Here is a 26,255-nt window from a genome sequence, read left to right on the forward strand (position 1 = left end):
TTTGTAAGAAGTACGTCCGGTATGCACGCACATGACATGGCCGTCGTCTCGTCTCTTGTCGTCTGCTACTGCTACTGGGCACCCCCAGGGCCACAACCACATCTCGTCGACACGGTGCTGTAGCCCGTGCTGTGCCTACAGTAAACCATAGGAGGTAGCTACCTTAGTACCTATACAGTATAGGGTATGTAAGGCATTAATGACCCGACAGAGCGCATGTGCAGTGCAGTTCTGTGCTGTGCTGTGCTGTGCTGTGCAGCGCAGCGCAGGGTTGACGACATGCTACGTCGACTGCGACGAATCAACCAAAGAAAAACCGCCAAAAGCACAGCAGTCAAACTCGGTAATGATGCGTACGAGGCGCGAAGCAGGATCTGCTTGGGTAGGTACGTAGTAATGTACGAAGTACGCCTCCTTGTGTGTCGGGCCACGTGCGCTCCGCCGCGGGCTTGCATGCAAATGCCGGGCGCTCGGGCGGCCGGGATGACGGACCGGGATGGATCGCCGACAAGCGCAGCACCAGCACTGGGCGAGGAGCAAAGGACAGCAACCATCAACGACCGACTGTGTACATGTGCGCCACGCGATCTGCTTCGTGGTGGCTGAACACAATTTGCATCTGCGGGCGCAGGTACGAAGCAAGTTGATGTGCTCATGTCAATTAGTACCTTAGTTGTATGCTTCATTCGCTCCCGCTTTAGTTACATTAGTACCTAGTACTACCTGTGCCTACCTTTGCCTGGTGCCAAGTACGTTCGTAGTAGAAGCCAATGCTTCCAGCAATAAAGTCCCCAAACCAACAACAATGAGCAGTGCCACCCCCTTCCCCCGGGCTGTCCGGCAGCGCTCACCCCTCTCCGGTCCCCGCCAACTAGCGTCGGGTGAGAACAACAGCCCCGAGTGGTTCAGCGGCCGCCTCAGAGCCGAGGTTCCTGCGGCCGGCGGCGCGCGGTTGGTAATCTGATTGTCTGGGCCCCTTGCAGGCGGGGGGGCCGTGGCCCGTGGCTCCTCCTGCCCGCTGCTCGTCCGTCCGTCGGGGGCGGCTTGCCCCGCTGTCCCGGTGCCATCAATTGGATCCATACCAGCGGGAACGTCATCCCGTTTCGCGATCCGAAGGTGCGGTGGTCGCATTTCAACCGCGGACCATTCATTGCCCAGATACTCCGTACATTCTTATCTTATTTGTTCGGTCTTTGCCTCTCTCCCTCTCTTCTTTCCTTGCACTTTTCCATTGACCCATTCGAAGCTCGTGGCGGTTGGGTTTAGTAGGGAATACGAAGCCGTCTACTACAACTGAAATTGTACAAACCTCACGCAGTCGCCATCATGCCTCGGCTCCTCCACGTCAAAAAGATTGACGGCAAGCCCGGCGAGGTTTACTACCCGTGAGTGAAATGATGCCTCTCGCAGGCTTCTTCCTGCCAAAATCAACGCGCGACTCTCAATGTCACAAGTAAGAAAGAAAAAATACTGACGAGTCGCAGGCTGCAGCTCAAGGACGTCCCCAAGCCGCAGCCCGGTCCCGGCGAGGTCCTCGTCCGCCTCACCGCCGCTGCCCTCAACCACCGCGACCTCTTCATCCGCCACCACCAGTACCCCGCCATCTCCTTCTCGGCGCCCATGCTCGCCGACGGGTGCGGCGTCGTCGAGCAGCTCGGCCCTGGCGTCGACGCCTCCCGCTTCCCCCGCCGCAACGCCGGCAGCGCAGCCTCCGTTGTCCTCACGCCCATGCGCGGCTGGGCCGCCGACCTGGCCGGCCCCGAGCCCGGCTCCATCTTCAGCGTCACCGGCAGCAGCCGCCTCACTGACGTCGGCACCGCGCAGGACTACATCGTCGTCCCCGCCGACGAGCTCGAGCCCGCGCCCCCGCACCTCTCCCCCGTCCAGGCCGCCGCCTTGCCCCTCGTCGGCCTGACCGCCTGGCGCGCCCTCGTCACCAAGGCCGGCTGCAGCCCGGGCGACCCCGCCACGCCCGGCAAGAACGTCCTCGTCACGGGCATCGGCGGCGGCGTGGCGCTGCAGGCCCTGCAGTTCGCCGTCGCCCTCGGCTGCAACGTCTACGTCACCTCCGGGGACCGCGCCAAGATCGACCGCGCGAGGGGGCTCGGCGCCCGCGGCGGCGTCGTCTACAGGGACGACGACTGGGACAAGCAGCTCGCCGGCCTGCTGCCCCGCGACAGGCCGTACCTGGACGCCGTCATCGACGGCGCCGGCGGCAAGGTCGTCGCCAAGACGGTCCGGCTGCTGCGCACGGGGGGCGTCATCTCGCAGTACGGCATGACAGTCGCGCCCAAGATGGACTGGTCGATGCAGGCCGTGCTGGCCAACGTGGACCTCAAGGGCTCCACCATGGGCTCACGGAAGGAGTTTGGCGAAATGATCAAGTTTGTGACGGAGAAGAAGATTACGCCCGTCATAAGCAGGACGGTCAAGGGGCTGGACAACCTCGACGGCATCGACAGTCTGTTTGCAGACATGGAGGCCGGGCGGCAGTTTGGCAAACTCGTGATTGAGATTGACACTGGGGATGTATCTTCGTCAAAGCTGTAAGTTAAACAACGTGGCATAGAATACACACACACACACACACAAGACAATGTCTGTGTTTGTATTTGGTCTTCTTGAAGAAACTATGCTATGGCCAGACCGAGACTTGCGACTCCTGAATTTAAACGCCGTAAATGCAAAAACGGGGCGGCCACAGACTCCTTGTCAGCGACCATACCCTCACACACATCCGTCCCACTACTCGGCCGTCTTCTTCCGCTTCTTCTTCGGCCGACCGCCCTCCTCGGGCGGCACAAACTCGGCCTCGCGCTCCCGCTGCCGCTCCTCCTTCCTCTCCTTTTGCTTCTCCTTGCGCTCGTTCTGTGCCGCCCTCTCCTTGGCCTCCTTGCCGAGGAAATACTCGCCGCTCTCGATCTGCTTGTCGACCTTGCTCTTCTCGGGCGCCGGCGGGAACGGCGTGTACACCTTCTTGGCCTTGTCGGTGACGTTGTGCGGCACGCGCCGCTTGCTGAGCGTCTTGCGCCGGAAGTTGGGCAGGAAGCGGTCCCAGCTCTCGTTGGCCAGCTCCGGGTCCTTTGCGAGCTCACGCTTGATCATGAGCTCCTTGATGTGGTAGATGGGGTGCACGTTGTTCATGCAGTCCTCGACGACGCGGCGCACCTCCTTGAGGCCCTTGTAGGGCCCCATGGCCGACACCGTGTTGCCGTGCACCAGTATGTACGTCTCGGTGAGGAGCTCGAGCGCCTTGAGCGTCGAGCCGTTGGGGCCGAGGATGCGCTGCCGCCGCTTGACGAACCGGTCCTTGCTGCCCACGAGGTTGCGGATCTTGATGACGTCGCACGCCACGCCGTCGTCGAGGATCTTGATGGCCTGCGGCGCGGGCACGCTGCGGGCGAGCAGCTTGATGAGGTCGCGGGCGTTGAGGATGGCCGCCGGGTCGAACGTCTTGCGCGTCGTCTTGACCGTCATGGAACCCTCCACCAAATCGAGCGTGCACGCGATGCCGTGCTTCTCCAGGGCCTTGGTCACGAGCGGCCACGCCTCCTTGAGGTACACCTCGCGGTACTTGGGAAACAGCGTCGCGAAGGACGACTCCTCGGTAAACGTGCCGCCCAGGTTGTCCTTGGCTGTGAACTGCTCAATCTTCCATTTGTCGATGTCGTCCGTGTCCCACGGCTTGTCCTTTTTGTGCGTCGACGGCATCGTGAGATTCGCTCGCTGGCAGGTCGGTTGTCAAGGATGTTCCCGACAATTGGCAAAACTGGTTGCCGTAAGATGGTTATTCCGCTCGGCCACTACGAAAGAGGCGTCGCTGTCGAGATGTCGTCTTCTGAGGTTTGAACGATCACGGTTGTCCAAGCTTCCAAAAAAATTAGGATGGCATGGCTGGCTCTGGAAAATATTATGGGGCCGAGTCCGTGGCGGGGCGCTGTGCCGGAAGTGGGTCCACTGCCCAGTCACGGACGAGCTCCCAAATCTTTCTCGCGGCCTCGCTTCACCACCAGGCGACCCGACGTCACGACACAACCCCCAAACGGCCTGACCCCCTCCCCGACACCAATCTCGCCGCAATGTCCAGGGCAAGGGGCGCCGGCGGCGTCGACCAGGTCGTCAAACTCATCGTGGGCGCCGGCCAAGCGAGTCCCAGCCCGCCGATCGGTCCCGCGCTGGGCAGCAAGGGTGTCAAGTCGATGGACTTTTGCAAGGTGCGTCTCTCAGCGGGCTCGCCGCCGCGCGAGCCTGGTCCGACAAGGCATCGGGGAGGTATTAGGCGCTGACCGTGTTGCGCACAGGAGTTCAATGCCAGAACAGCACACATCACGCCCGGGACGCCGATGCCGTGTCGCGTGACCGTCCGACCCGACCGGTCCTTCATCTTCGACCTCCGCACGCCGCAGACCTCCTGGCTGCTTCTCAACGCCGCCGGCGCACCCAAGAACAAGAAGGGCAACCCGAAGGGCGCCGAGAAGCCCGGCCACGAGACGGTCGGCACCATCAGCCTCAAGCACGTATACGAGATCGCCAAGATCAAACAGTCAGAACTGCGGCTGTCGGGGCTGTCCCTGGAGAGCCTGTGCCGAGCCATCATCTGGCAAGCCAAGTCTATCGGGATCAACATCGTGGCATGATGCGACGGATGTTTTTTGGGGTGTGAGATGTCGGATACTGGGCCTGGGAATGCCGGATTCGATATGGCCGTTGCCAGCGAGGCTGTCGGGGCGGCCGGTGTACACTATGCTACAGATACCATCTAGAGGAGGACTGTACGATTTTACGTCGTGGGAAGTGATGCTTCACTGCCATTCAATGTTCATAGAGGCACGATGGTCAGGCAGTTAAGTTTGAAAGCTTCCGTGGATGATTGATGCATGCTGCAGTCGCGTTGATGGCCTCCGCGCCCAGTCATGTGATCCGAGATGGAACCTGTCGCGCATCGGGGTGAACGAGCAGCTCGTTCTCTTGCCTTACGGGCATTGGCCCAGAACGACTTGCAAAAAGCTGTGATGACGAATACGAGTGGGCCGTCAGTCCCCAACTCAAATGCTACAGGCGAAGAGCCAGGAATGTAGGGTCGGACGTTGTGTTACGCGTCGCGACGAACTCCTCGTATTCAGCAGCCACCAACAGGCGAGCCGCGTTGCGATGGCCATCGGGAACCTCATGCGAGGCATATGTCTGACTGTTCAAATAGGTAGGCAACGGTGATCTGAGTTCGCGAGGGCCAGGATTTGGTCCCCACGAAAGCCCTCGTATCACTCAACGCGAATGGCAATGCGAGCAGGCTCCAGAGCTCGACGGGCTTCGCCAGTCATCAAGAAGCAGAGGAGTCACGGTGACGCAGCAATGGAGACGAGAAAAAAGCTTGATAGGGCGGCGTTGATGCCTCCTGCCCTGTGCCACGCCATTGGCGAAGCAGCGACTTCGTTGGGGCTTCAGGGTTTCTGGGCCCAGTGATCCAAGAATAAACAGCGGGAGCCAAGCAAGAAAATGCAAAACCCACAGTGGGTCGCCAGGCAGTCGATCTCTCAGTGGAGATGTCCTCGCCAGCGCGCCGGATTGAAGTCTTGTTGCTGTCCCGCCTGGAAGTTGGCCTAGTAGGCAACACGGTACTGCTGTACTGTACAGCACACATCTTGTGCGAGGATAGCAGAGCAGAGCAAATGTGTGGCTGCAGACTTGGTTCTGTTTTGACTGCTCGAGAGCCATGGATATCGTGAGTCACCTCGCGTGGCAATGTCTTGAGCCCTTGGGACGTACGGTCCAGGTCCAGGCTCTGCCAAGGACCGCCGACTGTGTGGATTTCTCGTCGGATCGCTAAAGACCAGCGTCGCGACCCGTGAAGAATTGCACGCACGGCGGGCGCTTCCGGGAATACGGCCGGAGCACCGCCTCGACACGCTGTGGTTGGGCCGCCCTCAGCGCGGGAGAGTCAGGAACCTTGCGTCCAAACCCAGTACTAACCTAATGCAAGCTGCTGCCCAGCCCAGCCAACGGGGGCCATTCATGGCGGGAAGCAGTGGCCAAGACTACCTACCCATTCAATTTTTGTTTCCCCTTTCGCGACGAGAAAACTGATGTTGCTGTCCGTTGCGCCTTCCGCCGAGATGAAACGAAAAAGAAAAAATTGTTGAATACAAGACGAGCTGGTCGCCTGCTCTGCTGCCCGTTGCGTCGTGGTCCCTGGCTGCGTCCGGCCGCCTGCGACTAAAGTGGCGGGCATGTGGCATGCCGACTATTCCCAAGGCGGCGCATAAGGTTAGGTACAGCACCGAAGGGTCGGCACGGTGGCTGTCGCGAACATGTAACAAAGTATACATGGTTGAAATTTTTTTCTCATTTTACCTTCAGGGTAGTTACTTACTGCTCAGTGTTTTTCTTCAATGGTTCCACGAGAGGAACGATGGATCGGCGAGAACCAGATCTGGGACGGCTCGCGACGGCGAGGGAGTTTGGGGTTCGAGGACCGCCCGGCGCTGAGACACCGCTGCGCCGACCGATAAGCACGTGCTTCTGCGTACTAACCACTCAAGCCCTGCGTCGGTGTTTTACCTACAGTGGCGATGCAGCAGCAGCCAGGCGATACATGCCTTGCATGCATCATTTTTCACGGTGATACATCTTCTAGGCACGTACCAAAGGAGTCAGCTACTAACCAAACCTGGCGCGCGGTGCCCGCATCGACAACATGCAGGCAGGGTTCGCTGGCAGCGGCTGCACGTCGCGTACGTACCTTGGTACCGGCCATCCAACAGCCGCAGCGGCGTCGTCGGCGGCGGGTTGGAGTGGAGGGTCCAACAGTTGGAGCCCGCCTTGGAACAGAAGGACAGGGCGCATGGAAGCCTCAAGGAACGAATTTGCTTCCAGCATCCCCCCCGTCGAGCGCCTCCCACCCAACCTGCGGACGCCGCCGCCGCCGCCGCCACTACCCAACATTGTCCAGCAGCAATCCGATGGCACGGAACCAGAGCGCGCAGAAAACAGCTGGAGAGGGTGGGGAGGCCCCACAAACGACGTCGCAGCGCCGCCGCCTCGTGAGTCGGGCGCCGTCCGGGGGCTTGCTTCGGGGTCGTCGTGCGCCGGGAGCAGCGCCAGGTGGGTGGGCAGCTTCAGAGGCTGCTGTGTCTGCTCTTACTGGAGGAAAGATGGAGGCAGGCTTGACCGATTGAGTGATAAGGTACTAAGTTATACTGTACTGTACACGGACAGGCAGCACCAGGTCCATCATGTCCCGTCACCCAGTCCCAGTTCCAGTCCCCAGTCCAAGGTCCCACGCAGTTCGCGCCCACTGGGAGCATCCATCATCCCGCCCGGCTCCCCAAAACGGCCCCTCCGACGCCGCCATGCCATGGAGCGCCCGCGCCCGCGACCTTTTCGCTACCGCCGTCACTCGGGCAAGCAGTCATTCATTCTTTTAGCTCCACCTCCTACCGTCTATCCGCTCCATGACTTTTGACTTCTTCAAACCCCCCATTTTACTCTGCCACTCTCTCCCCTTCGCACGTCTGCCATCCCATTCACGGTCTCACGGCCGCCTCTTCGGGCCCCTCAAAGGCAACCAGCAATTGCGACGACAGGTTGGAGACTTCCTTGCGCGCTCACCATGGCTTCCGAGGAGCCTCCCCGGGGCGCCGCAGTCTCAGGCTCAAACCGTATGTCTTGCGCCCAGTTCCTCACGTCTCTCCCGATCGTCCCGGCCCGGGAACTGTACCCCTCCACCTCCCACTCCCCTCCTTGTGACATTCCTATCGCTCCCCGCACCGCACCATTCGCCGCACTGTTTCGTGACCGCCGGTCCGGCCGTTGCCAGTCGACCTGCATCCGAACCCGGCCCGTCATCGGTCCAGTTCCCAGTTGGCTGACATGCATCGCCATTCACAGCAGCGACGACTGAGCATCCCGCGCCGCAGCCCGCCGCCGCCGCCGCCGCCGCCGTCGACGATGACGGCAAGCTCCGCAACGATGTCCCTGCTGTTCGATTCTCCTCGGCGGTCGAGGAGATATCCCCAACCGCGACCGCGACCGTCCCTCACCTCCTGCAGGACAACAGCATGACCGAAGCCACCGCCGACCAGCTCAGGGCCTTTGCGACAAAGTCGCTGCAGGGCAAGCCGCTCCAGGAACGGCGCATGAACACCTTTCAATTCGAGGCGTTCTCCTTGCCTCCATCCAGGGTAAGTTCGGGCCACTTTACCGAGCCTCGGCCCGTGTCGCGCAGCTCACCATGATCGCCGGACAACCGCTGACGCCCCATCCGTGCAGGTGCCTTCTCGAGAGGACGAATCGCCCGACTCAACCAGACTATCGACCCCAATCTCCTCCCAAGTTCATTCTCCCCATGGCAGTCCAAGGATGTCGGCCCTGGCCTCGCCCCCCCTGACCCCGGCCGGGTCAGGCCCGTCGGGCGCAGGAGAGAGGCGGTCGGGTAAGGAAGCGGGCGACCGTACTTCGGGTCTCAGTGAACCCCCGTCCATTACTCCGCAGCCCACCTCGTCACACGATAAACCGTCCGCCGCCATCAGGGGATCCCTCGCTCACCGACCGGCGTCCTCCGACCATGTCATGCGAAGGTCATCTTCGGCAGAGGACCACAAGTCGCATCGAAGAGGCATGTTCAGCGGGGGCGGCTCCTCTGTCCCCACCTCTCGAGAATCGAGTCCGTCCCGCAGAGAGGCGTCCAACTTTTACTCCAAGCCCGCGACCCCCGGCGGTGACGCCAACGACCCGTACGCCAAGGGCCGCCGCCCGCCGCAGCATTCGCACCCTACTCGGCACTCCATCGACCCTCGATTCGTCTTCTCCCGCAAGAAGAAGCACGGCTCGCCTGGTGGCTCCAAGTCGAGCTTGTCGGAGAAGCAAGGAGGCTCAGGGTACTTCAGTGCAAAGAATGGCAGCGAGGAGTTCAGCGACGGCGGCCACGCCGCGGGTCATGGCGGGTCCATGGTCGATTTAAAGCGCTTCTTTCGGAAATCGGGCCACCACAAACATCACCAAAAGAAGAGGGACACATCGCCCGCTCCATCGATCAAGGCCGCCGGCACTAGGACGCCGCCAAGCTCGCGGTCGACTACGCAGCTACCCTTTGGCGAGGACCACGGTCTCACTTCCAAGTACGGCAAGCTCGGCAAGGTGCTGGGCTCGGGCGCCGGGGGCTCCGTCAGGCTGATGAGGCGCAAGGACGACGGCACGGTATTCGCGGTCAAGGAATTTCGGGCACGACATACGTACGAGACTGAAAAGGAGTACAACAAGAAGGTCACAGCAGAATTCTGCGTCGGGTCGACCCTTCATCACGGCAATATTATCGAGACCCTCGACATTCTCCAAGAAAAGGGACGATGGTTCGAGGTCATGGAGTATGCGCCGTTCGACCTGTTTGCTATTGTCATGACGGGCAAGATGTCGCGTGAGGAGATCCGATGCTGTTTCTTGCAGATCTTGAATGGAGTCACGTACCTGCACAGCGTCGGTCTCGCTCACCGCGATCTCAAGCTGGACAATGTGGTCGTGAGCGACAAGGGGATCATGAAGATCATCGACTTTGGCAGTGCCCACGTTTTCAGGTATCCCTTCGAGAACGGCGAGGTCCCAGCCAAGGGTGAGCGCTCCTCATAATTAGATCGCGAGGCATTGACTAACGGTGAGACTAGGCATCGTCGGCTCCGACCCGTACCTGGCTCCGGAGGTGTACGACTCCAAGGAATATGACGCGGCGGCTGTGGACATATGGTCCCTCGCCATCATATTTTGTTGCATGACCCTGCGGCGTTTCCCGTGGAAGATCCCGCGGATGACGGATAATTCCTTCAAGTTGTTCGCCGCCGATCCAACCCCTGGCCACGACCCAAACCGGCTGCTGCGCCCTGCGAAGTCGGAGAGCCAGCTAGCCAACACGCCCGCCCGAGACTTTTTGATGGAGGACGAAGTCAAGGAAAAGGGGTACCAGGGGCACAAGCGCGACGACTCTGAGACGGCATCTCATCACGGCGACCATCATCACAAAGACAAAGAGAAAGATGGTGCAAGTGGGGAGCGCAAGGAAGTCATCCGAGGCCCGTGGAGAATACTCCGCTTGCTACCGCGAGACAGCCGACACATCATCCATAGGATGCTCGACCTGAAACCCGACGCGCGCGCCAAGATGGACGAAATTCTGCAGGAGCCGTGGGTGGCCGATACGGTGATATGCCAGCAGCTCGAACATGGCGAGGTGATTCCTGCCGAGGATCACACCCACGTGCTTGAGCCGCCTGCGTCTCAGCCACAGTCAAAGACTTGAGATGCGACGCAGAAGGCACACTACAATATACAGAGTGGCAGTGATCGAGGGCGTTTAGGGTACGAGGAGTCTTGGCCTCGTGTAATGGTTAGCTACGACCGACAGACATGCTTCACCCGACAGGCATTACGAAGAGAAGACAAGACTGCACAAGCCCAGTCTGAACATGACACTACAGGAGGGCCGCAAGGGTCATTGGATACAGGACATTGGATAGAAAAGTAATCCGTAGATGCGTAATTTTCAATTGCGCCGCCTCTGGGGTGGCACATGACGACATGCATCAAGAATCCTTTGCGCTGTAATAGAGCCTGTTGATGCTAGTAGGGCCCGTGAAGGTGTGTTCGGCAACTATCGCACATTGAGTGGAGGAGGGCCGAGGATAGAGCGCGGTTGCGGAGGTGCCATGGTCGGAACCGGGGAAATCAGCTGCCGGGGCTGCCGGGGACCGTTGCTAGCCAACCTCAGGTCTGGTGGAAAAAAATTGCTACCCGCTGTGGAAGCCGTTGGAAGACAGCTGCTCCACCCTCTGGCGACTCGACTCCAGCCAGCGGCCAACTCAACCTCGAACCCGATCACCAACTCCTTCACCGACTCCAATTGCTCCGTCGCTGCCTCCCGCGAAGCCTCGCCCGACCTGTACACATTACAAACACAATGGTACGTTTACCTCCTCTGACACGAATGCGCTGCACTCGCAGAAGCTGGTGGATGGAGAGCGCACCGAGCCGTTTTCGCTCGTCGGATAGCCTTCGGCTACTGGGCCCGTGAACCGGCGAGCGTGCCCTTCACGGGGGCGACGAGATCTCTAGCCTGCAGCCGGTGGACGAGAAGGCGAGTGAGTGACCGAGTGGCTGGCTGGCTGGCTGACACGAAGAATCACTTCCCGGAAACAGGCCACTTCGATTCGATCCATCCGCGCCCTCGCGCCCCTCCTGGACCGCGTGCTGGTCCAGCGCATCAAGGCCGAGGCCAAGACGGCCAGCGGCATCTTCCTGCCCGAGTCGAGCGTCGAGAAGCTCAACGAGGCGAAGGTCCTGGCCGTCGGGCCCGGCGCGCTCGACAAGAAGGGCAACCGCCTGCCCATGGGCGTCGCCGTTGGCGACCGGGTGCTGATCCCCCAGGTATGCTGGCACAGCCCCAAAGCCTGCTTGCTTTCCCTCCTCTACGCGGGGCTGTCCCCCCCCCCCCTCCCCTACTGCGGTCGACCGTGGCGGACAAAAACCACGACGGAAGACACGCGCTAGGACGATACTGCTAGGAGGAGGTGTATGGCTGAGGCGAAGAGACGCGATATGCTAACGCCAAGGTGTACAGTTTGGCGGCTCGCCCGTTAAGGCTGGTGAGGAAGAGTACCAGCTGTTCCGTGACAGCGAGTAAGTGACCCCATGGCACGCCCGCACGTTACCGACAGGTGCGTTTCCGCGGAAGACGGTGAAAAAGCTAACGCCACGTGATAGGATCCTGGCCAAGATCAACGAGTAAAAAAGATACCCACCGCGGACCCGAACAAGAAGCAAAACGAGCAGGGCGGCGCCGACCACCGGACAAAGGAAGCTGTACTATACTGTACCATACGGCAAGACGTCGCGATCGAGAATATGGGGATCGAAAAACTTTTGGAGATGGCATCTCTTGCACCGTCTGGGGGCGGGCATCTAATGTAGCAAAAGGGCTTGTGCACGCAGCGGAGGAGGGGCGAAACGTTGCCAAGTGTACAAGATGTTAGTTCTCAGGACCGCGCAGACTCCATGTTGAATCTCCACTCCATCGTTGACTGGTACACCGTGTTCAAGATCGTCTTCCGCCTTGGCTTGGTCCATGTTGGGTCGTTGTATCTTGCGACAAAAACGGGTGTGTCCGGACCTCTGTCTATAGAGGCGAGCGCATCTCACCTTTGCTCCGTCTCCGACATGCATGAATGTGCACAGTACATATGAAAGATGCAGCATCATCTCCCCCCCTTGCACAAGGACAAGAATGTATCCTTTTTCCTGCCCCCTCTCCTGGGATGTATTGTGCGTGGAGGCGTGGTATATGAAAGGGGTGCCGTCGTTGGGCCGCCCAAAGGAGACAACGTGTTTCGCAGGGTCGCGCAGCATGTCAACGGGGGGGTAATAAGGGGGCCACCGACCCCCAAAAGGTCCGAAAAAGTCAACAACGTAACTACTCCGTAGGGCGTATAGTATTGCTGCGCGTAGCCGAGAGAAGGGGGGTGGGGGTGCTGTAAAGTCCTGCTCATCCTCCAATTCCCATGTGTGCACAGAGTAGTATCACCAATACCCAGCGGTTGGTCGCCGCCTCGCCCCCTCCCCCCCCTCCCTCGGATGTTGAAACGCGAGAAGGGCGTCTACCCACACACTCCAGGACGCCCCCTTTTCGCTCCGTTCCGCGGGCTCGTTGTGTGGATTTGTTTCGTCGGGCCTCACAGGCCAGTGGTTGCGTGGCGGCCCTTGCTGTGAAGCACTACCTACCTACCTACTTACTAACGTTACTGTACCTTGCAGCCGAATGCTCACGCTACGCCGCACGTCCGTCCGAAATGCGACCGGCCCGGCTGCGGGCTCTTTTTCGGGCGGGGAGGCGTGCCGACTAGTTTCCTACAGGACAGGCAATACATGGTAGTGATAACTTGGCACGCAAGTGGGTAAGTGCTGTAGTTGTACAACTCGCTTAGGACAAACAGAAGATGTTCATCCTGTCTGGCTGGGCCTGTTGGGTCGCGCGGCCTGGCCAGTGATTTGCCTGCCTTGGTAGTTTCAGACGCTCCGTTTCGTTTCAAGGCGGTCCGCCGCGAGGCCGCCCCGAAACGGCCATTGGGCGGCGGCGGCAAAACGGGAGCTAGTACGTACCTACTACTGACCCTCTTGGCCCGCCCTGCCGCGGCGGCGGGAGGAGGAGGAGGAGGAGTAGAAGGAGCGCGCGCGCTTGTGGGGTGTAAGTCGCCGGGCGATTCATCTCGTTTCAGTACTTTGATACTTGCGCTGCACGAACGAGGTAAGAGGTACTCAGTACCTTACTAGGTAGGTAGAACAAATCGGCCGCTCGGCTCCGGATCGCTACCTACTAACAAACAAGTTGCCCTTGTCGCGCGCTGGGATTGGACGGCCCCTGAAGGCAGCGAGACGTTGCCCTGCGTGGGTGCGTGGGTGCATGCAAGGTCGCGCGGGGGGGAATGACGTGCATGACAGGACAGGATGGGCAAGGGGAGAGAGAAAAGGTGCGGTTTGAGGACGAGGCGGCTCGGCTGGGGGAGGACGGCGGCTACCGGTTGGGGATGCCGACCGGGAGGCGAACTCTCAAGTGGGCATATTAAAGGACGTACAAGGCACTATACATGATTCGGAGGATCGCACAAGGGGAGGCAGAGTGTGAAGTGAGTGACCGAGTGACTGGGTGATTGAGTGACTGAGTTGAGTGACTGGGTGGATGGTTGCCTGTGCTCCGGTTAGCTGGGCGGCCGGGCCGGCGGCCTTGGCTTGTGCTCGCTCTGTCAGTAGTTACCAAGTAGACTGTAGACTAGAGTTGAGGGTTTCGTTCAGTCTGCGGCGCCGCGCCGGTTCAAGGTATAAGAACAGACCCCCCAGGGCAAACCCCCAAACAAGGTGGAATGAGTTAACGGTACGAAGTACCTGTTGTCGTCCGTTCTTGGCACTGTCCCTCCTTTCGACTTGACGCAAAGCCAGCAAGCCGGCCAAGCCCCCCCTTTCTCCTTCATAGAACCGTGACCTGCCTTGCGTCTGTTCCCCTCCACCGGAGGGTGCAAGTTTGTTCTTTCTGCGTTGCCAGCTGCGCTGCCGTCGTCGTCGTCGTCGTGCTCTTCAGTCTTCATGCGCCTGGCCTCTGTTGTGACGCACTCACTTTGACTCGTTGTACCCGTGAATCGGGACCGCAAGTTGGCCCATACAAGTAACACAGGCTGGCGCTGTCATTTCACAACCTCTGTTGACGACGCTCCTTCGTCACCTGCCTACGTTCTTTACCACCTAGCAACAACAACAACAACAACGGCCTGCCAGCGAGTCGCTCTCTTGGCACCACCACCACCACCACTCAATCACACACTCATTTGACGACAACCGCTCCCTTCTTCAAAGTCTTGGACCGCTGTGCGAGAATCCCAGACTTACTTTCTCTCTTCCCCCTTCCTTTCTTTGTTACATTGTTGCTGTCTACTACAACCGACATTTGGCCTTTGGTGCGACTCGGCTCTTTTGGTGTGTTCATCTACGCTGCCTCTTTTTTCTACAGCTCGGGCTTCACGATAGTAGCACCGGGCTACACGGACGACTTCTTTTTTCCTTCTCTCTTCTCTTCGTGTCTTACACGATGAAGTTTCTCACGATACTCGGCCTCGTCTCCGCGGCGAGCGCCCATACGGTGTTTACAACGCTGTTCATCAACGGCAAACATCAGGGCGATGGCACGTGTGTGAGGATGCCGCTGGACGACGCCACGGCCACCGGTCCGATCCGTCCGGTTACAGGTGACGACATGGCCTGCAGTAAGTCATTTGCCTCTCCACCTTTTGTCCTCTCTCCCCATATTCACCCGCCCAGCTCGGGTGTTGCACACATGATGAGCTGACACTTCATCCTCACCGCCGCGCGTCAACAGACCGTGACGGCGGCAAACCCGTCGCGTACACGTGCCCCGCGCCGGGCAAGGCGACGCTGACGTTTGTGTTCCGCATGTACCCGTCGGGCCAGCAGGACGGCGCCATCGACATCAGTCACATGGGTCCCTGCGCCGTGTACGTCAAGAAGGTGGACGACATGTACAAGGACTCCGCGGCGGGCGGCGGGTGGTTCAAGATCTGGGAGGACGGCCTCAACGAGAAGACGGGCGAGTGGTGCGTCGCGCGGCTCATCGCCCAAAAGGGCCTCTTGTCGGTCGACCTGCCGGCCGGCCTGCCTCGCGGCTTCTACCTCGTGCGGCCCGAGATCCTGGCCCTGCAGAACGTCGTCGCTGCCAACGACCCGCAGTTCTACACCGGGTGCGCTCAGATATACGTCCAGGACGGGCCCGAGGGCAAGCTCGACGTGCCGGCCGAGTTCCAGGCCACCATTCCCGGGTACGTGAAGATGTCGGACCCCGGCCTCACATACAACATCTACAACGAGCCGCTGCTTCCGTACTCGATACCGGGTCCCAAGGTGTACATCCCCTCGGGCTCAGCTGGCGCCGGCGCCGGCGGCGGCAACGAGCACGACGTCTCGCCTCCACCGCCTAACCAGCCGCCAAACGACTTCAACGGCGCGGTGCCCAAGGACTGCGTGATCAAGAACGCCAACTGGTGCGCCAAGCCGCTGGACAAGTACACGGCGGGGGCTGGCTGCTGGGCGGCGACGAAGCAGTGCTACGACCAGAGCGAGGCCTGCTGGAAGAGCGCGCCGCCGAGCGGCAACGCCAACTGCAAGGTGTGGCAGGATTACTGCAAGGGCATGGAGGAGGTGTGCGGCGCCGCGGCCGGCGGCAGGGACGTCTCGGGCCCGCCGCCGTTCAAGGGCGAGGAGCACAAGGCCAAGGTGCCGGGCGAGATCCCCAAGCCGTGGGGGAACCACGAGCAGTCCACGGGGCGAGGGGGGGATGGGAAGAACGAGACGGCGGTCTCGAGCGTCGTCCCGTCGTCGGCAGCGTCGCCCACGCCGTCGTCGGGCGGCGCAGGATACGGCCCCGAACCGACGGCGTCCAAGACATCGACGGACGGGAGGTGCGGCGGAGAAGAGGGGCAGACCTGCCGCGGCAGCGCCTACGGTAGCTGCTGCTCGAGCATGAACTGGTGCGGCCGGTCGCGTTGGCACTGTGGCCAGGGATGCCAGAGTGGCTTTGGCGAGTGCAAGTGATGGCGAGGGGGTCGTGACGAGAGGCCTTCTTTCAACACCAATAAGCAAACAGACTGTTGACTCAGGCCGACAAGAAAATTCGACGAAGCGGCACCGCAACAGCGCAATATTGCCGCTACGGATGCACTCTGCTGGCTCTGCTTTGGGGTGTGTGAAAGATGCTGAAACGTATAGCTAGAGGCAGCGCTACGCTTCGACGGGACCCCTAGAAACGGACTGAGATCGACAGTCTGCTCTATGCGTTTCTCTCTACGTCCCCAACTTCCGATCTGACCAGTCCATCCTGCACCATTACGCAGCCCCGAATCTGCGTTCACTATATTCTTACTCCAGCTGATATAACAGAGGTTGTCCCGATACTTTTCCTGCCTCAGAGCCACTGGTAGATGCGCTGTTGACCCATCCATGCTCCTGGGGCGAAGAAAGGACATTTTCGTCCCGTAAGGCGGAGACGGGAACAAAGGCGCTGACAGACACTTAGCATTTCTGTGTGCGTGTGTGTACTTGGAAATGACTTGGATCGTACTGCTCTTCCTTGATATCAACTGCACCAAAACCACGTACAACGTCTTCGAAGGCATTCTGAGACCAGCCAACCAAGTCCCTATAGGCAAAAGACGAGAGCCATTAGCCCCCCGAATGGCAGACGAGTTCACACTGCACTTACATTTTGTTAACTAGTATGAGCAATTTCTCCCGGGGACGTAGCGTTCCATTGGACAGTAAAGTCGCAAGTTTCTGTGCTGATGTAGTGTAGTTGCCTGCATCAGTGGCATCTACAACCCAGAGCACCACATCAGGTGCTGCACTACTTGCTGCAGCTTAGGTCAGCCCATGAACTTCGAAGTATTTGCCGACGTACTCTGGACCACGAAAGACCCGGATGGAGAATGGAAAGACTGCTTGTAGCCCTTTCTCTGATAGAATAATACGATTTCGGCGTATTGTCGAATGCCTTCGCCCTCCAGCTCTTCCACTCGCGGCAGCTCCAGTCCGCACTACCTATTGTAAGTATTCGTTCGGACGAATGGCAAATGTTTCGATACCTTGTAAATGAGGTTCCCAACGAGAGTCTTCTTTCCAGCTCCAGCGTCACCCAGGACGCTCAATGACTTCGTAGCCATGGCCGTCTGAATACTATCCGTGACGAGGATAATGAGCTGGAAAATACGGTAGGATGTTGGGTGCGGAGTAAAATTTGTGTTGTTGCCTTATGTATCCTGTACGTGACGGCAGGATATGGCCCACCGTTATGAGCATGGGCTGTGCGGCACGGCCCGTCTTTACCCTCCTCCGTGGTTCAAGTTTTCCACCCCGCACCAGACAACAATTTACCTCGCCAACCTCCGCCGATAGTCTCGCGTTCAATTTTGGTGAACAATCGGAGCCCTTCGCTTCTACGCTATGAAACATATCTAGCGCTTCAAACAGAAAGTCCTCAAACGTTCGGGCTCACCCGCCCGCTCGGACTCGGAGGCCTCATCTGAGAGTGCTCGCCAGAGGTACTTCGCTACGTATTCGTTCATCTTATGATACCTAACTACGAACCCAGGGAAAGCGAGCTATCATATTTATATGTCACAGCCTTGGAGGTATCGTTTGCAAGCAGGTTCGTATAATCCCTCTTACCTTCATGTACAGCTTAACATTTATCCAGGCACTGGTATATGCACACGAAGATGACAAAGCATAGGGGAGGTATTGCGATTGACCATCGGCATTGTATTCCTTGCCACACCTCATAGCCCATCCCATAACACTCCCTGACGCTTTTTGAGTCTTAAATGACGTGGAGGCAACCTGCGTAATCTACTCAACAACTTCAACCTCGCACAATATGAGCAGCCGCCTCCAAACCCCGTATCTGGCACATGTCAATGGATACGCGACCACCACACATTCGTGTCCTGGCTTGAAAGGGGGAGCAATGCCCTGCTCTGGTTGACCGGCCATCTAGGCTGTGGTGAAACAACCCTTTCCTATTCACTGGCTCAACATTTAAAGAGATCGGTGCGCGATCACGGACCGTTCTGATATATCTGTGTCAGAACAAGAACAAACAAACAGATGCAAAAGCGGTACTTATCGGCCCCATTTTCCAGCTTATTAGCCACCATCGTTCCATGATCAAACATGTTCGGAAAGTTTATGATCTACAGGGGCGAAGTATGGTCCAATCTTCTGCCCTGCTCTGGAGTTTGTTCCTCACGATCCTCCAGGACCCGAAATCCGGGTTTGTATACATAATATTAGATGCACTGGACGAATGCGAGCGAGCTTCCTGTCGCCAGTTGCTGGAATCAATCGCCGACATGCTCTCAAATGCGCTTTATTCTGTGCGGAACGGTGTTAGAGTCAAGTTTCTCTTGACGAGTCAACCATTCCTTCACGAATCTTATGCAGCCAACAAAGAAGTTCTGCAATCTCGAATTTATCGAACACGGCCAACCCGGTTACATGGACGATCTTGGCAAGTTTATTCGACGGAGAGTCGATGAGATCTGCCAGAATCGACAGTTCCCTATAAAGTTACGACAATATGTGTACCAAAGCATGACCCTCAAGGCCGATCGAACCTTTCCTTGGATTCAAGTTGTCTTGGCCTCTCTGGAGCAAACTGTTCGCACCGCCAAGACAGACCTAGAGAAAATAATTGCCAGCGTTCCAGAGGATCTTGCGAACATATACAAGCGGTATTTGGCTAGTATACCGCCTGGATACCAAGACGATGCCTCAATCTCCTGGCTAGTCACACCTATCCTGGTATACTGGCCACTCCAAGCGCCGCAGTCGAAAGTGGCATGTCCTTGGCAAGAGCCGTCCCAAGCAGTACAAGGTTCTGGGAACGAGATCCGGCTCTGGTTCCCAAACACAGCTCCCAAGCCTGCACATCCCACCCTCCCCGAATCTGTGAGCTACAGCAGGAGCAGCTCCCATCAACTAGCTACTATTACAGAGCGAGCCCTACGTAAGCGCAACCCTCCAGCGCGAATCATAGGCATGGCAATTCATTTGATTACATCAGGCGGCGCGTCGGCATTGAGCGGTCGAACTCGGGGAACCGCGAGGAGACTGTTGCGCTCCTGATTTCAATTCACGGTCAATGTCAGTGGTGAAAGAGGAGTGTTCGGTTGAGAGATGGATCAAGGAAGGCATCAATAATCAGAAACGGCAGCTCCCTCCCAATGTTGGCACCTCGCACGGTGTTGGATGCGATGGTGCGACAACATGCCCTTGTGCTATTGGCTGGTAATTGCCGCGACGTGCATGAAGCACTGTGCGAAACCGACATGGGTCGAACTAGGCTCCCTTACGAGCAGGTTGATGCTTGGATACGAAAGTACGTACTTTCGTACACGAAGTACAACTTGCAAGGCGTCAAGTCATCTTGCCTTGCCGGCTACTTGACTGACCAGCAGCAGCCACGAAATGAATGATGGAGCGGTCGAGCAACATATTTATTTCCTTACTCGGAGATGCGGAACGGTTACAGACCATTCCGTTGGCCGGGGTCTCTGTTCCAGCAAGGTCTATTATCATCTTTATTCCCCGGGCAACTTCGTCGAGGCTCTGCCCAAGCACGTTCCGCCCGATGGAAGCAACCTCCAGTGGCATCTTATATCAACTTGCCATCTCAGCTTCAACGGCTCAGTTGTCACAGCCCGGGGCCCGCAGGGATATACCTAGTAGGCAGCGGCACAAAAGCTGGCGGACCTGTGTCGCTGCGCCGTCACCTCCGGTAGTTTAGAGGTACCCACTAGAGGTAGTAGCCCATCAACGTCCGCAGACAGTACCGAGGTATTGAGTACTTACTTATCAGGTTGGTACGTTGTAGGTCAGAAGAAGCTCGGTACCTGCAGCGCTGCGAGTGAGGTGGTGTTAGGTGCAGGTGGTGGCACCATCGTCTGCTGTCCGCGCTGCCTGGCGCAGCCAGCTTGGCCGACGGCACAGGGCGGGCAGCTCAACGGGACCGCCCACCCGACGCATCTCACGCCCGTCCATGATCAAGGTTCACTCTAACGCTCCCACTGGATGCACCATCGCTGTGCTTGCAGCCGCCCAGCGCCGCCGCCGCCCCGACGGCGCCGACAGGGGCAAGAAAAAAACAGCCACCGCCACCGCCCACACCACATCAGCGCTTCATTCGGGGGCCCGCCAGAACTAACTGACTGACTGACTGACCACGTCAGGCTGCACCAGTCCCGTCTAGTCCACCAGTCCGGTCCAGTTCATCCAACTCCACGTTCCCCGTCCACGACACCACAAAGGCCACTTGCGCATCTCATCTCATCCCGCAACCGCACTACTTCCGCAACACCAACGCTGGCCCCTTTTGCGTCCCAGATCGATCGCCGCCGTCCGCGCCATCTCGCCACGCACGCGCACCCTGTTCCCGACGCGAGATTCCTATTCCTACTCCCGTTCTCTCGACGAACCAGCCTTGCGACCGCAGACGTCAGACCCGCCGCTTGCCCCCGTTCGACTTCCGACGACCGCCCTCCTGACCCTCAGAGCTCGCCTGACGAACGCCGTCGTCACCGCCCATCATGCCGAACAACCGCAACTACGACTTTCTGGTACGCCCTGTCCCCGCTCTCCCTCTGTATTCTCCGTCACCGGCGTCTCCTTGATAGCGTGGGCTTGGGGCTGCCCCTCGCGCGCGCGTCATCGCCTGTGCGGAGCCCGCCAAGCCGCTCACGCTGGCTCCGAGACGCTGCTGCGGCGGAGACGAATCTGTCGACGAACAATGAATGACGATACGGCCAATGACTGACCCGCCTCCTACAGATCAAGTTGCTGCTGATAGGCGACTCCGGTGTCGGCAAGTCGTGCTGCCTCTTGCGTTTCAGCGAAGACTCCTTCACGCCGTCCTTCATCACCACCATCGGCATCGACTTCAAGATTCGCACCATTGAGCTCGATGGCAAGCGTGTCAAGCTGCAGATCTGGGACACGGCCGGCCAGGAGCGCTTCCGCACAATCACCACTGCCTACTACCGTGGCGCCATGGGCATTCTGCTAGTTTATGACGTTACCGACGAGCGATCCTTCAACAGTTCGTGCTTTATTTCCCCCCCTTCTTCAGTACCGGAATAGAGCAGTCCAGCTGACAGGGTTGCCCTCCGACTACAGACATTCGCACGTGGTTCCAGAATGTCGAGCAGCACGCTACCGAGGGTGTCAACAAGATCTTGATCGGCAACAAGTGCGACTGGGAGGACAAGCGCGTCGTCTCCCAAGAGCAGGGCCAGGCCCTCGCCGACGAGCTCGGGATCCCCTTCCTCGAGGTCTCCGCCAAGAGCAACATCAACATCGACAAGGCCTTCTACAGCCTCGCAGCCGATATCAAGAAGCGCCTCATCGACAACTCCAAGAGCGACCAGCCCGCCGGTGCTGGAGTCAATGTTGGTGACAAGGGCGAGGTCGCCGGCAAATGCTGCTAAGCGAGCGCAGCAGAAACAACACGACCGCCACTTTTGTTTGTTTTGAATCGCCAGCATCCCATGGCTTGCGACGGCCTGATAACCCTCAGGCGATCACGGCGGAGATGAAATGCCCTGGGGTCGACGGGACTGCCGCGGCAGGAAACCCTTGCGGCGAATGAAGGACCTGGGCCACGATGCTTCCGCACCCCATCCCAACAAGCTCATGTTCCACGCTTTTCTTACTTTTTCACGCACCCCCTCACGTACTGGAACACGCGCACACCTCTTTTAGAAGAAAGCAGCAGACACGGTCCGGAGTTATCTTTTTCTTGGTTTTTGTTTCATCTGGGTTTAATACATGCTCTTGTGCGGTGCGCTCGGCCAGATCGGCGCGGCGGACTCGGGATGCTGTTGACATGTATGGAGAAGGAGGCGCTCGTTCTCATGCTCGGCTCACGACGATGTGTACGAGATTTCTACACGGGGGCGCGACTCCGCAGGACGATGCCTGGGCGGCGCCGCTTGACTGCCTGCGAGCGAGAGGACCGAGAGGACGAATCACGGTTGCGATGAGCGATTTAGTCGATGTGCTGCATGCGTGGGGAGGATAGAGATACCGAGACGACGGACTGGCTGTACAGAGACACTTCTCGATAGGCGGGAGAGGAGAACAGAGGCACATTTATATTGACAGGCGGTTACCAGCTCACTATCGAAGCATGGACAATGATTGTCGTAGGCGACACTGCCACACCACTAACGCCCCAAGCCGCCCCCACCAGAAGGGCGCGCTGGTTCCAGTGTCGGTGGAAGCGCCGTGCCTCGGCCTCGGTCTCGCAGACGACGACGAAACGGCCCCGTACTGTCTCTGGCGTGTCTCGATCGCTGGAGACTAGGGCCGTGGCTTCCCGGCGCGTCGACTCCGCCTCCTTCCCTTCCTTGTCCTGAGCATCATGCCGCGGCGGCTGGAGGCACTGTGGTGGGGAGACCTTCCACCTGCAACCCCTGGTGACGCCATCGTCGGTGATTCTCCGTCGCAAGTCCTCAGCGGACAACGTGGGCGGATACACGCGCAGCAGCACAACAGGAGGCTTATCGCCGTGCGCGTGCTCCGCCCCGCCGACGAGGCCGGCGAGCCGCCTCGCCCACGCGCCGACACCGGCGGAGACCCGGCGCTTATCGATATCGAGGCCCACACGCGATGTTGTCGACGGCGACGAGGAGGAGGAGGAGGGGTTTGAGGGCGGTGACGGCGGCGGCGCGACGGTAAAGCCGGCGAGCTCAGCGGCGGGCTCGACGTCCGGGGAGCGCAGGTGCGGCGGCGTCGACGCCTCCCACAGGCCGGTGGCGGAGCGCATGCGGTGGCGCGCCAGGCGGTGCAGGCGCACGAGGCGGTCGCGGTAGACGGTTGCGGCGGCGGGCGTCGAGAAGGAGACGTGGTAGCGGCCGAGGGGCTCGAGGGTGGAGGGATCGCGTTCCTGCTGCACTGTGTGATGCCGGTCGTGTTAGGGCAGAAGCTCCCCTACCGCACCTTCTGAGGGGTGAATGGGAGAATGACGGACCTTTCTTAATGGCGCTGTGCCAGCTTGAGAGGCTGCTCGGGGCGATGCGGTAGAAGTCGCTGGCATTGAGGTTGGTGCTCAGGCCGTGGATCGTGAGCATGACGTGCGAGTCCGCCTTGGCGACTGCGGGGCCGGCGGCTGAGTCTAGGCCCTGCTGCTGCTGCTGCTGCTGCTGCTGTTCGATGGCGAGGGTATCAGAAGTCGGTGACGCGGCGTCGTCGAGGCGTGCGAAAAGCTCTTGGCCGGACGGAGTCTTGGTGGCGGCGCCGGCATCGTGTAACGGCGGCGGCCGGGCGCGACGCTTGAGCAGCGGCCAAGCAGACTTGTCGGACTTGTGACTCCGGGGCGGCGAATAATAGGAGGAGGAGGAGGAGGAGTGTATGCGGCGCGTGAAGAATAATGGCAGCGCGGCCTCGGCCAGGTGCCTCGACGGCGACGGGAAGGGGGCCAGGAGCAGAGCCACCCGGGCGGGAGACGGCGTCATGATGCTGAGGGCGGGGGGAGGGCGGAACGGCGCATTGAGGATGACGGAGACGAAGAACGGGCGCGCGCCGAGGGGTGGATGAGCGTGGAGGTTGTTGGGCGCGCAAGAATGTGGTGCGGATAGCTGGCCAGCACTCGGCTGCAGCTGTCGTGAGGTTGAGGTGGATGGATGGTGGTGATGCTGGACTTTTTGGTGGGGCTCATAATGTGGCCTGGGGGGGGGGGGGGCAATAAAGGCGGGCCCGAATGGATCCATGGATGGCAACTGAAACCCCCCCTTGCCTTATAGTGCTGGGCTCAGCACGGCGGCGTTATTGGCCCTGAATCTCTGATTTGCCCTAGTGCTGCGTGCGCTGTTACAAGTTACAACTTTGCGAATCGCATCCCGGGGGACGGCACAAGTGTATTGCCAAGCAAATTCTCGCTAGATATCAGGAAGCTCAAATCAGCGCGTCAGAAGGTGAGCGGCTCCTTTCCACGTTCATGGATGGTTTGCAGAACTTTACTGCTGAGCTTGATTGGTTGACAATGCTGCCGAAGGTAAAACCATGAACAGAAAAGACACACTTGGGGCTGTGAGTTGTCCTACACAACAGACGGGACTGTTCACGAATTGCCGCATGCAGTCAACAGGCAATCAATCAATAAGTACTCCACGCACGGTGTCACAAGCGAAAGTGATTCGTGTGAGAAGGAAGAGTGTAAGTGTATTGCCGGGTTACCAACCGCTTTCCACCTGTCTGGTCTCATTCAATGTTGAGTTCAATTTGTTGCCAGGAAGTGTATGTCTGTCAGTTTCCACATGAATGCCCTCCCATGATTCAAATACTAGAAAAAACGAGCGACGAGTCATGTTCCAAGTCCATGACTTTTGATAGAAAGTGAAGGGGTGCAGCCAGCGGTCGCCGAGACGAGTGGCTGAAGGCGCCCGGTACGGCAGGCCATACGAGGCGGACGGAGCAAGTCCTGCGAGAACAAGACTTGATCGACTTTATGGGTAGCTGAACTTGGGCTCCGAGAACGAGTCATCGTCATGCTGAATGACGGTGGCAATGGTCTGGCCAGGCTTGGCCGTGGTAAAATCAATTTCCCTTCCCTCCAAGGTATCGATGTCGACGGCAGTGCCTGGGTACTGGTCTCCAACTCCGACAAAGTACTTGAGCGAGGGGGTAATCTGGTATAACTGCTCGGGCTGGGCCATGAATCCGGCAACTGGCGTGACGCCGCCGCCGCCGTCGTCCTTGCCATATCCACAGTAGATATTGCCTACAAGGAGTTGCAACATTAGTCCGAAGTAACCAGCTCAAAGGGCTTCACAAGGTTCTTACGATAAGTGATGGAATCGTATGGCCGCGTCTTAATGGCGAAGGAGCTGTCCGCTGCCACAGCGTCATAGGGAGGATTGAATTTCGGCGTGCCAGAGCCGTCGAGCTCCATGGCTGCTTTGGTGCCCACCTTGACGGCAGATTTCACCTCCACATTGAGGGCAATGGTGGAGATAACCTTGACGTTGTTGTCGAGCACCTTCTTGACCGTGCCGGCGGCAGCATAGTTGGCAGCCTTGGCTGTGAACTGGACGGAGCCAGAATTGGGGGCCGAACCGTTCGACTGCCACACAATTGGCCAAACCTTTGGCTTGGCCCCAGACCCTACCTCTAACGCCGGCGGGTCGTTCAAGAAAACGTAGTTTTGGTAACCCTTGGAATGGTTTTCAACCCTGACAATGTAATCGGCGGTTGCCATTGTGACGTCTGCAGAGTCTGCCGATATCTGGGGGTTTTGGTGGATGTTGCCAAAGGCTGGACGAGCGAGATGCTGATGCTTGGAAGATGCTGATGCTGAGAAGAGATACCATCATACTTCGACGGGAGCTTGTTACCCTTTTATACAGCGTCGGGAGCATGATGTCGATATGGTTTTGCCTGGTTTCCGTCTCATCATTGAAGCGCGGCAGTTCCGATGGGTGACCCGAGCATGTTGGAACTCATCTCACTCTCGTTGGGTTGTCATGGAAAAGAGGCATGACTCGGAGCTCAGCCACCGGGCGGTTCGATATTCACCGCCAGGCGAAACCATATGGGAGCTGCCGTGCACGTTGCTCGCACGACAGGGCCCCGCATACCTGATTTGACTATTCAGAGAAGCCTCTTTCCTCAGCAGTGCGACCGCGGCCGACTCGCGGCTCAACTCTTAGTCGTCGGGAACGCTGGTCTGGAGAGCGGCGGCACTTTCCGCATTGCTGCATTCCAGAGAGGATTACGACGGTGTTGTCGGCGTCAGAGGTTGGTCGATCTCACCGTGGCACGACACATGGCCATGAACGCCACGGATCACAGAGAACAGTCAGCCAAACGTGTCATGTTGATACTTGATATTCATGTTAACGAAATCACCCTGTAATATCCAAATATTGACTTGTGATGGAACGTGACTTGCGCCTCTTCGGTCTTGGTTCAACGTGCAGCAGAGGCACAGCCCTCGGATACCCGCCTTGGGTAGTCTCAAACCCTGGCTGGGCTGAAGGATGGCATTTCCATCGGCTCAACGGCACGGCGTGTCACATCTCATGCTTGGGTAAAGTCCCCATCAACATGCAAATTGCCAGAATGCAATAGAAACCTGGTGACCCTCTTGACATGGTAGGCGCGCGATC

The 26,255-nt window shown here is 58.8% G+C and overlaps 10 protein-coding genes across 12 annotated transcripts; 6 read left to right on the top strand and 4 right to left on the bottom strand.

The window, feature by feature from the left end:
• The first annotated feature begins 1,083 nt into the window (after nt 1-1,083).
• On the top strand, nt 1,084-2,618 carry JDV02_000187 (uncharacterized protein). Its single transcript, XM_047980962.1, has 2 exons — nt 1,084-1,385; nt 1,485-2,618. Exons 1-2 carry the CDS (start codon nt 1,327-1,329, stop codon nt 2,548-2,550), a joined length of 1,125 nt encoding a protein of 374 aa, XP_047836920.1. The 5' UTR covers nt 1,084-1,326; the 3' UTR covers nt 2,551-2,618.
• Nucleotides 2,605-3,996, bottom strand: KRR1 (ribosomal RNA assembly protein krr1). The gene has a single exon (XM_047980963.1). The coding sequence runs from the start codon at nt 3,709-3,711 to the stop codon at nt 2,746-2,748; it is 966 nt and encodes a 321-aa protein (XP_047836921.1). The 5' UTR covers nt 3,712-3,996; the 3' UTR covers nt 2,605-2,745.
• A 26-nt stretch (nt 3,997-4,022) lies between these two features.
• Nucleotides 4,023-4,948, top strand: MRPL19 (mitochondrial 54S ribosomal protein YmL19). Its single transcript, XM_047980964.1, has 2 exons — nt 4,023-4,214; nt 4,302-4,948. The coding sequence occupies exons 1-2, from the start codon at nt 4,080-4,082 to the stop codon at nt 4,635-4,637; spliced, it is 471 nt and encodes a 156-aa protein (XP_047836922.1). The 5' UTR covers nt 4,023-4,079; the 3' UTR covers nt 4,638-4,948.
• Nucleotides 4,949-7,208: 2,260 nt separating this feature from the next.
• On the top strand, nt 7,209-10,566 carry NPR1 (Nitrogen permease reactivator protein). 2 transcript variants are annotated; one of them, XM_047980965.1, is made up of 4 exons: nt 7,209-7,658; nt 7,888-8,180; nt 8,269-9,604; nt 9,657-10,566. In XM_047980965.1, exons 1-4 carry the CDS (start codon nt 7,610-7,612, stop codon nt 10,283-10,285), a joined length of 2,307 nt encoding a protein of 768 aa, XP_047836923.1. In that variant the 5' UTR covers nt 7,209-7,609; the 3' UTR covers nt 10,286-10,566. The 2 variants fall into 2 exon arrangements, with proteins under 2 accessions (XP_047836923.1, XP_047836924.1); XM_047980966.1 differs by having other exon boundaries at nt 7,209-8,180.
• Nucleotides 10,567-10,811: 245 nt separating this feature from the next.
• hsp10 (mitochondrial heat shock protein Hsp10) lies at nt 10,812-12,069 on the top strand. The gene is made up of 4 exons (XM_047980967.1): nt 10,812-10,945; nt 11,182-11,409; nt 11,603-11,661; nt 11,746-12,069. Exons 1-4 carry the CDS (start codon nt 10,943-10,945, stop codon nt 11,768-11,770), a joined length of 315 nt encoding a protein of 104 aa, XP_047836925.1. The 5' UTR covers nt 10,812-10,942; the 3' UTR covers nt 11,771-12,069.
• Nucleotides 12,070-14,337: 2,268 nt separating this feature from the next.
• On the top strand, nt 14,338-16,131 carry JDV02_000192 (uncharacterized protein; the record flags this gene model as incomplete). The annotated part of the gene is made up of 2 exons (XM_047980968.1): nt 14,338-14,789; nt 14,903-16,131. The coding sequence occupies exons 1-2, from the start codon at nt 14,615-14,617 to the stop codon at nt 16,129-16,131; spliced, it is 1,404 nt and encodes a 467-aa protein (XP_047836926.1). The 5' UTR covers nt 14,338-14,614.
• On the bottom strand, nt 16,124-17,269 carry JDV02_000193 (uncharacterized protein). Of its 2 annotated transcripts, XM_047980969.1 has the most exons (5): nt 17,178-17,269; nt 16,994-17,129; nt 16,799-16,946; nt 16,658-16,735; nt 16,274-16,597 (listed from the first exon to the last, which is right to left on the bottom strand). In XM_047980969.1, the coding sequence occupies exons 1-5, from the start codon at nt 17,253-17,255 to the stop codon at nt 16,456-16,458; spliced, it is 582 nt and encodes a 193-aa protein (XP_047836927.1). In that variant the 5' UTR covers nt 17,256-17,269; the 3' UTR covers nt 16,274-16,455. The 2 variants fall into 2 exon arrangements, with proteins under 2 accessions (XP_047836928.1, XP_047836927.1); XM_047980970.1 differs by having other exon boundaries at nt 16,124-16,735.
• Nucleotides 17,270-20,678: 3,409 nt separating this feature from the next.
• Nucleotides 20,679-21,575, top strand: SEC4 (GTP-binding protein; the record flags this gene model as incomplete). Its single annotated transcript, XM_047980971.1, has 3 exons — nt 20,679-20,708; nt 20,920-21,187; nt 21,265-21,575. 3 exons carry the CDS (start codon nt 20,679-20,681, stop codon nt 21,573-21,575), a joined length of 609 nt encoding a protein of 202 aa, XP_047836929.1.
• A 658-nt stretch (nt 21,576-22,233) lies between these two features.
• JDV02_000195 (uncharacterized protein) lies at nt 22,234-23,768 on the bottom strand. Its single transcript, XM_047980972.1, has 2 exons — nt 23,120-23,768; nt 22,234-23,043 (listed from the first exon to the last, which is right to left on the bottom strand). The coding sequence occupies exons 1-2, from the start codon at nt 23,601-23,603 to the stop codon at nt 22,256-22,258; spliced, it is 1,272 nt and encodes a 423-aa protein (XP_047836930.1). The 5' UTR covers nt 23,604-23,768; the 3' UTR covers nt 22,234-22,255.
• Nucleotides 23,769-24,289: 521 nt separating this feature from the next.
• JDV02_000196 (uncharacterized protein) lies at nt 24,290-25,345 on the bottom strand (the record flags this gene model as incomplete). Its single annotated transcript, XM_047980973.1, has 2 exons — nt 24,290-24,868; nt 24,931-25,345. 2 exons carry the CDS (start codon nt 25,343-25,345, stop codon nt 24,594-24,596), a joined length of 690 nt encoding a protein of 229 aa, XP_047836931.1. The 3' UTR covers nt 24,290-24,593.
• Nucleotides 25,346-26,255: the final 910 nt, after the last annotated feature.

Source organism: Purpureocillium takamizusanense, chromosome 1 (assembly GCF_022605165.1).
Source record: "Purpureocillium takamizusanense chromosome 1, complete sequence".
In the NCBI taxonomy this organism is placed as follows: domain Eukaryota; kingdom Fungi; phylum Ascomycota; class Sordariomycetes; order Hypocreales; family Ophiocordycipitaceae; genus Purpureocillium; species Purpureocillium takamizusanense.

Excerpts from the sequence above, each read along its gene's own strand:
- MRPL19 (XM_047980964.1), top strand. The coding sequence starts at position 4,080 with ATGTCCAGGGCAAGGGGCGCCGGCGGCGTCGACCAGGTCGTCAAACTC. Across the intron at positions 4,215-4,301 it reads AGTCGATGGACTTTTGCAAG|GAGTTCAATGCCAGAACAGC; the intron begins GTGCGTCTCTCA and ends TGTTGCGCACAG.
- hsp10 (XM_047980967.1), top strand. Across the intron at positions 11,410-11,602 it reads ACCGGGTGCTGATCCCCCAG|TTTGGCGGCTCGCCCGTTAA; the intron begins GTATGCTGGCAC and ends CAAGGTGTACAG. Across the intron at positions 11,662-11,745 it reads CAGCTGTTCCGTGACAGCGA|GATCCTGGCCAAGATCAACG; the intron begins GTAAGTGACCCC and ends GCCACGTGATAG.
- JDV02_000187 (XM_047980962.1), top strand. The coding sequence starts at position 1,327 with ATGCCTCGGCTCCTCCACGTCAAAAAGATTGACGGCAAGCCCGGCGAG. Across the intron at positions 1,386-1,484 it reads CCCGGCGAGGTTTACTACCC|GCTGCAGCTCAAGGACGTCC; the intron begins GTGAGTGAAATG and ends GACGAGTCGCAG.
- JDV02_000195 (XM_047980972.1), bottom strand. The coding sequence starts at position 23,603 with ATGACGCCGTCTCCCGCCCGGGTGGCTCTGCTCCTGGCCCCCTTCCCG. Across the intron at positions 23,044-23,119 it reads GCACAGCGCCATTAAGAAAG|TGCAGCAGGAACGCGATCCC; the intron begins GTCCGTCATTCT and ends GGCATCACACAG.
- NPR1 (XM_047980965.1), top strand. The coding sequence starts at position 7,610 with ATGGCTTCCGAGGAGCCTCCCCGGGGCGCCGCAGTCTCAGGCTCAAAC. Across the intron at positions 7,659-7,887 it reads CGCAGTCTCAGGCTCAAACC|CAGCGACGACTGAGCATCCC; the intron begins GTATGTCTTGCG and ends CGCCATTCACAG. Across the intron at positions 9,605-9,656 it reads CGGCGAGGTCCCAGCCAAGG|GCATCGTCGGCTCCGACCCG; the intron begins GTGAGCGCTCCT and ends CGGTGAGACTAG.
- JDV02_000193 (XM_047980969.1), bottom strand. The coding sequence starts at position 17,255 with ATGGCTACGAAGTCATTGAGCGTCCTGGGTGACGCTGGAGCTGGAAAG. Across the intron at positions 16,947-16,993 it reads CGGGTCTTTCGTGGTCCAGA|CAAGTAGTGCAGCACCTGAT; the intron begins GTACGTCGGCAA and ends CCTAAGCTGCAG. Across the intron at positions 16,736-16,798 it reads CTCATACTAGTTAACAAAAT|GGACTTGGTTGGCTGGTCTC; the intron begins GTAAGTGCAGTG and ends TTTTGCCTATAG.
- KRR1 (XM_047980963.1), bottom strand. The coding sequence starts at position 3,711 with ATGCCGTCGACGCACAAAAAGGACAAGCCGTGGGACACGGACGACATC.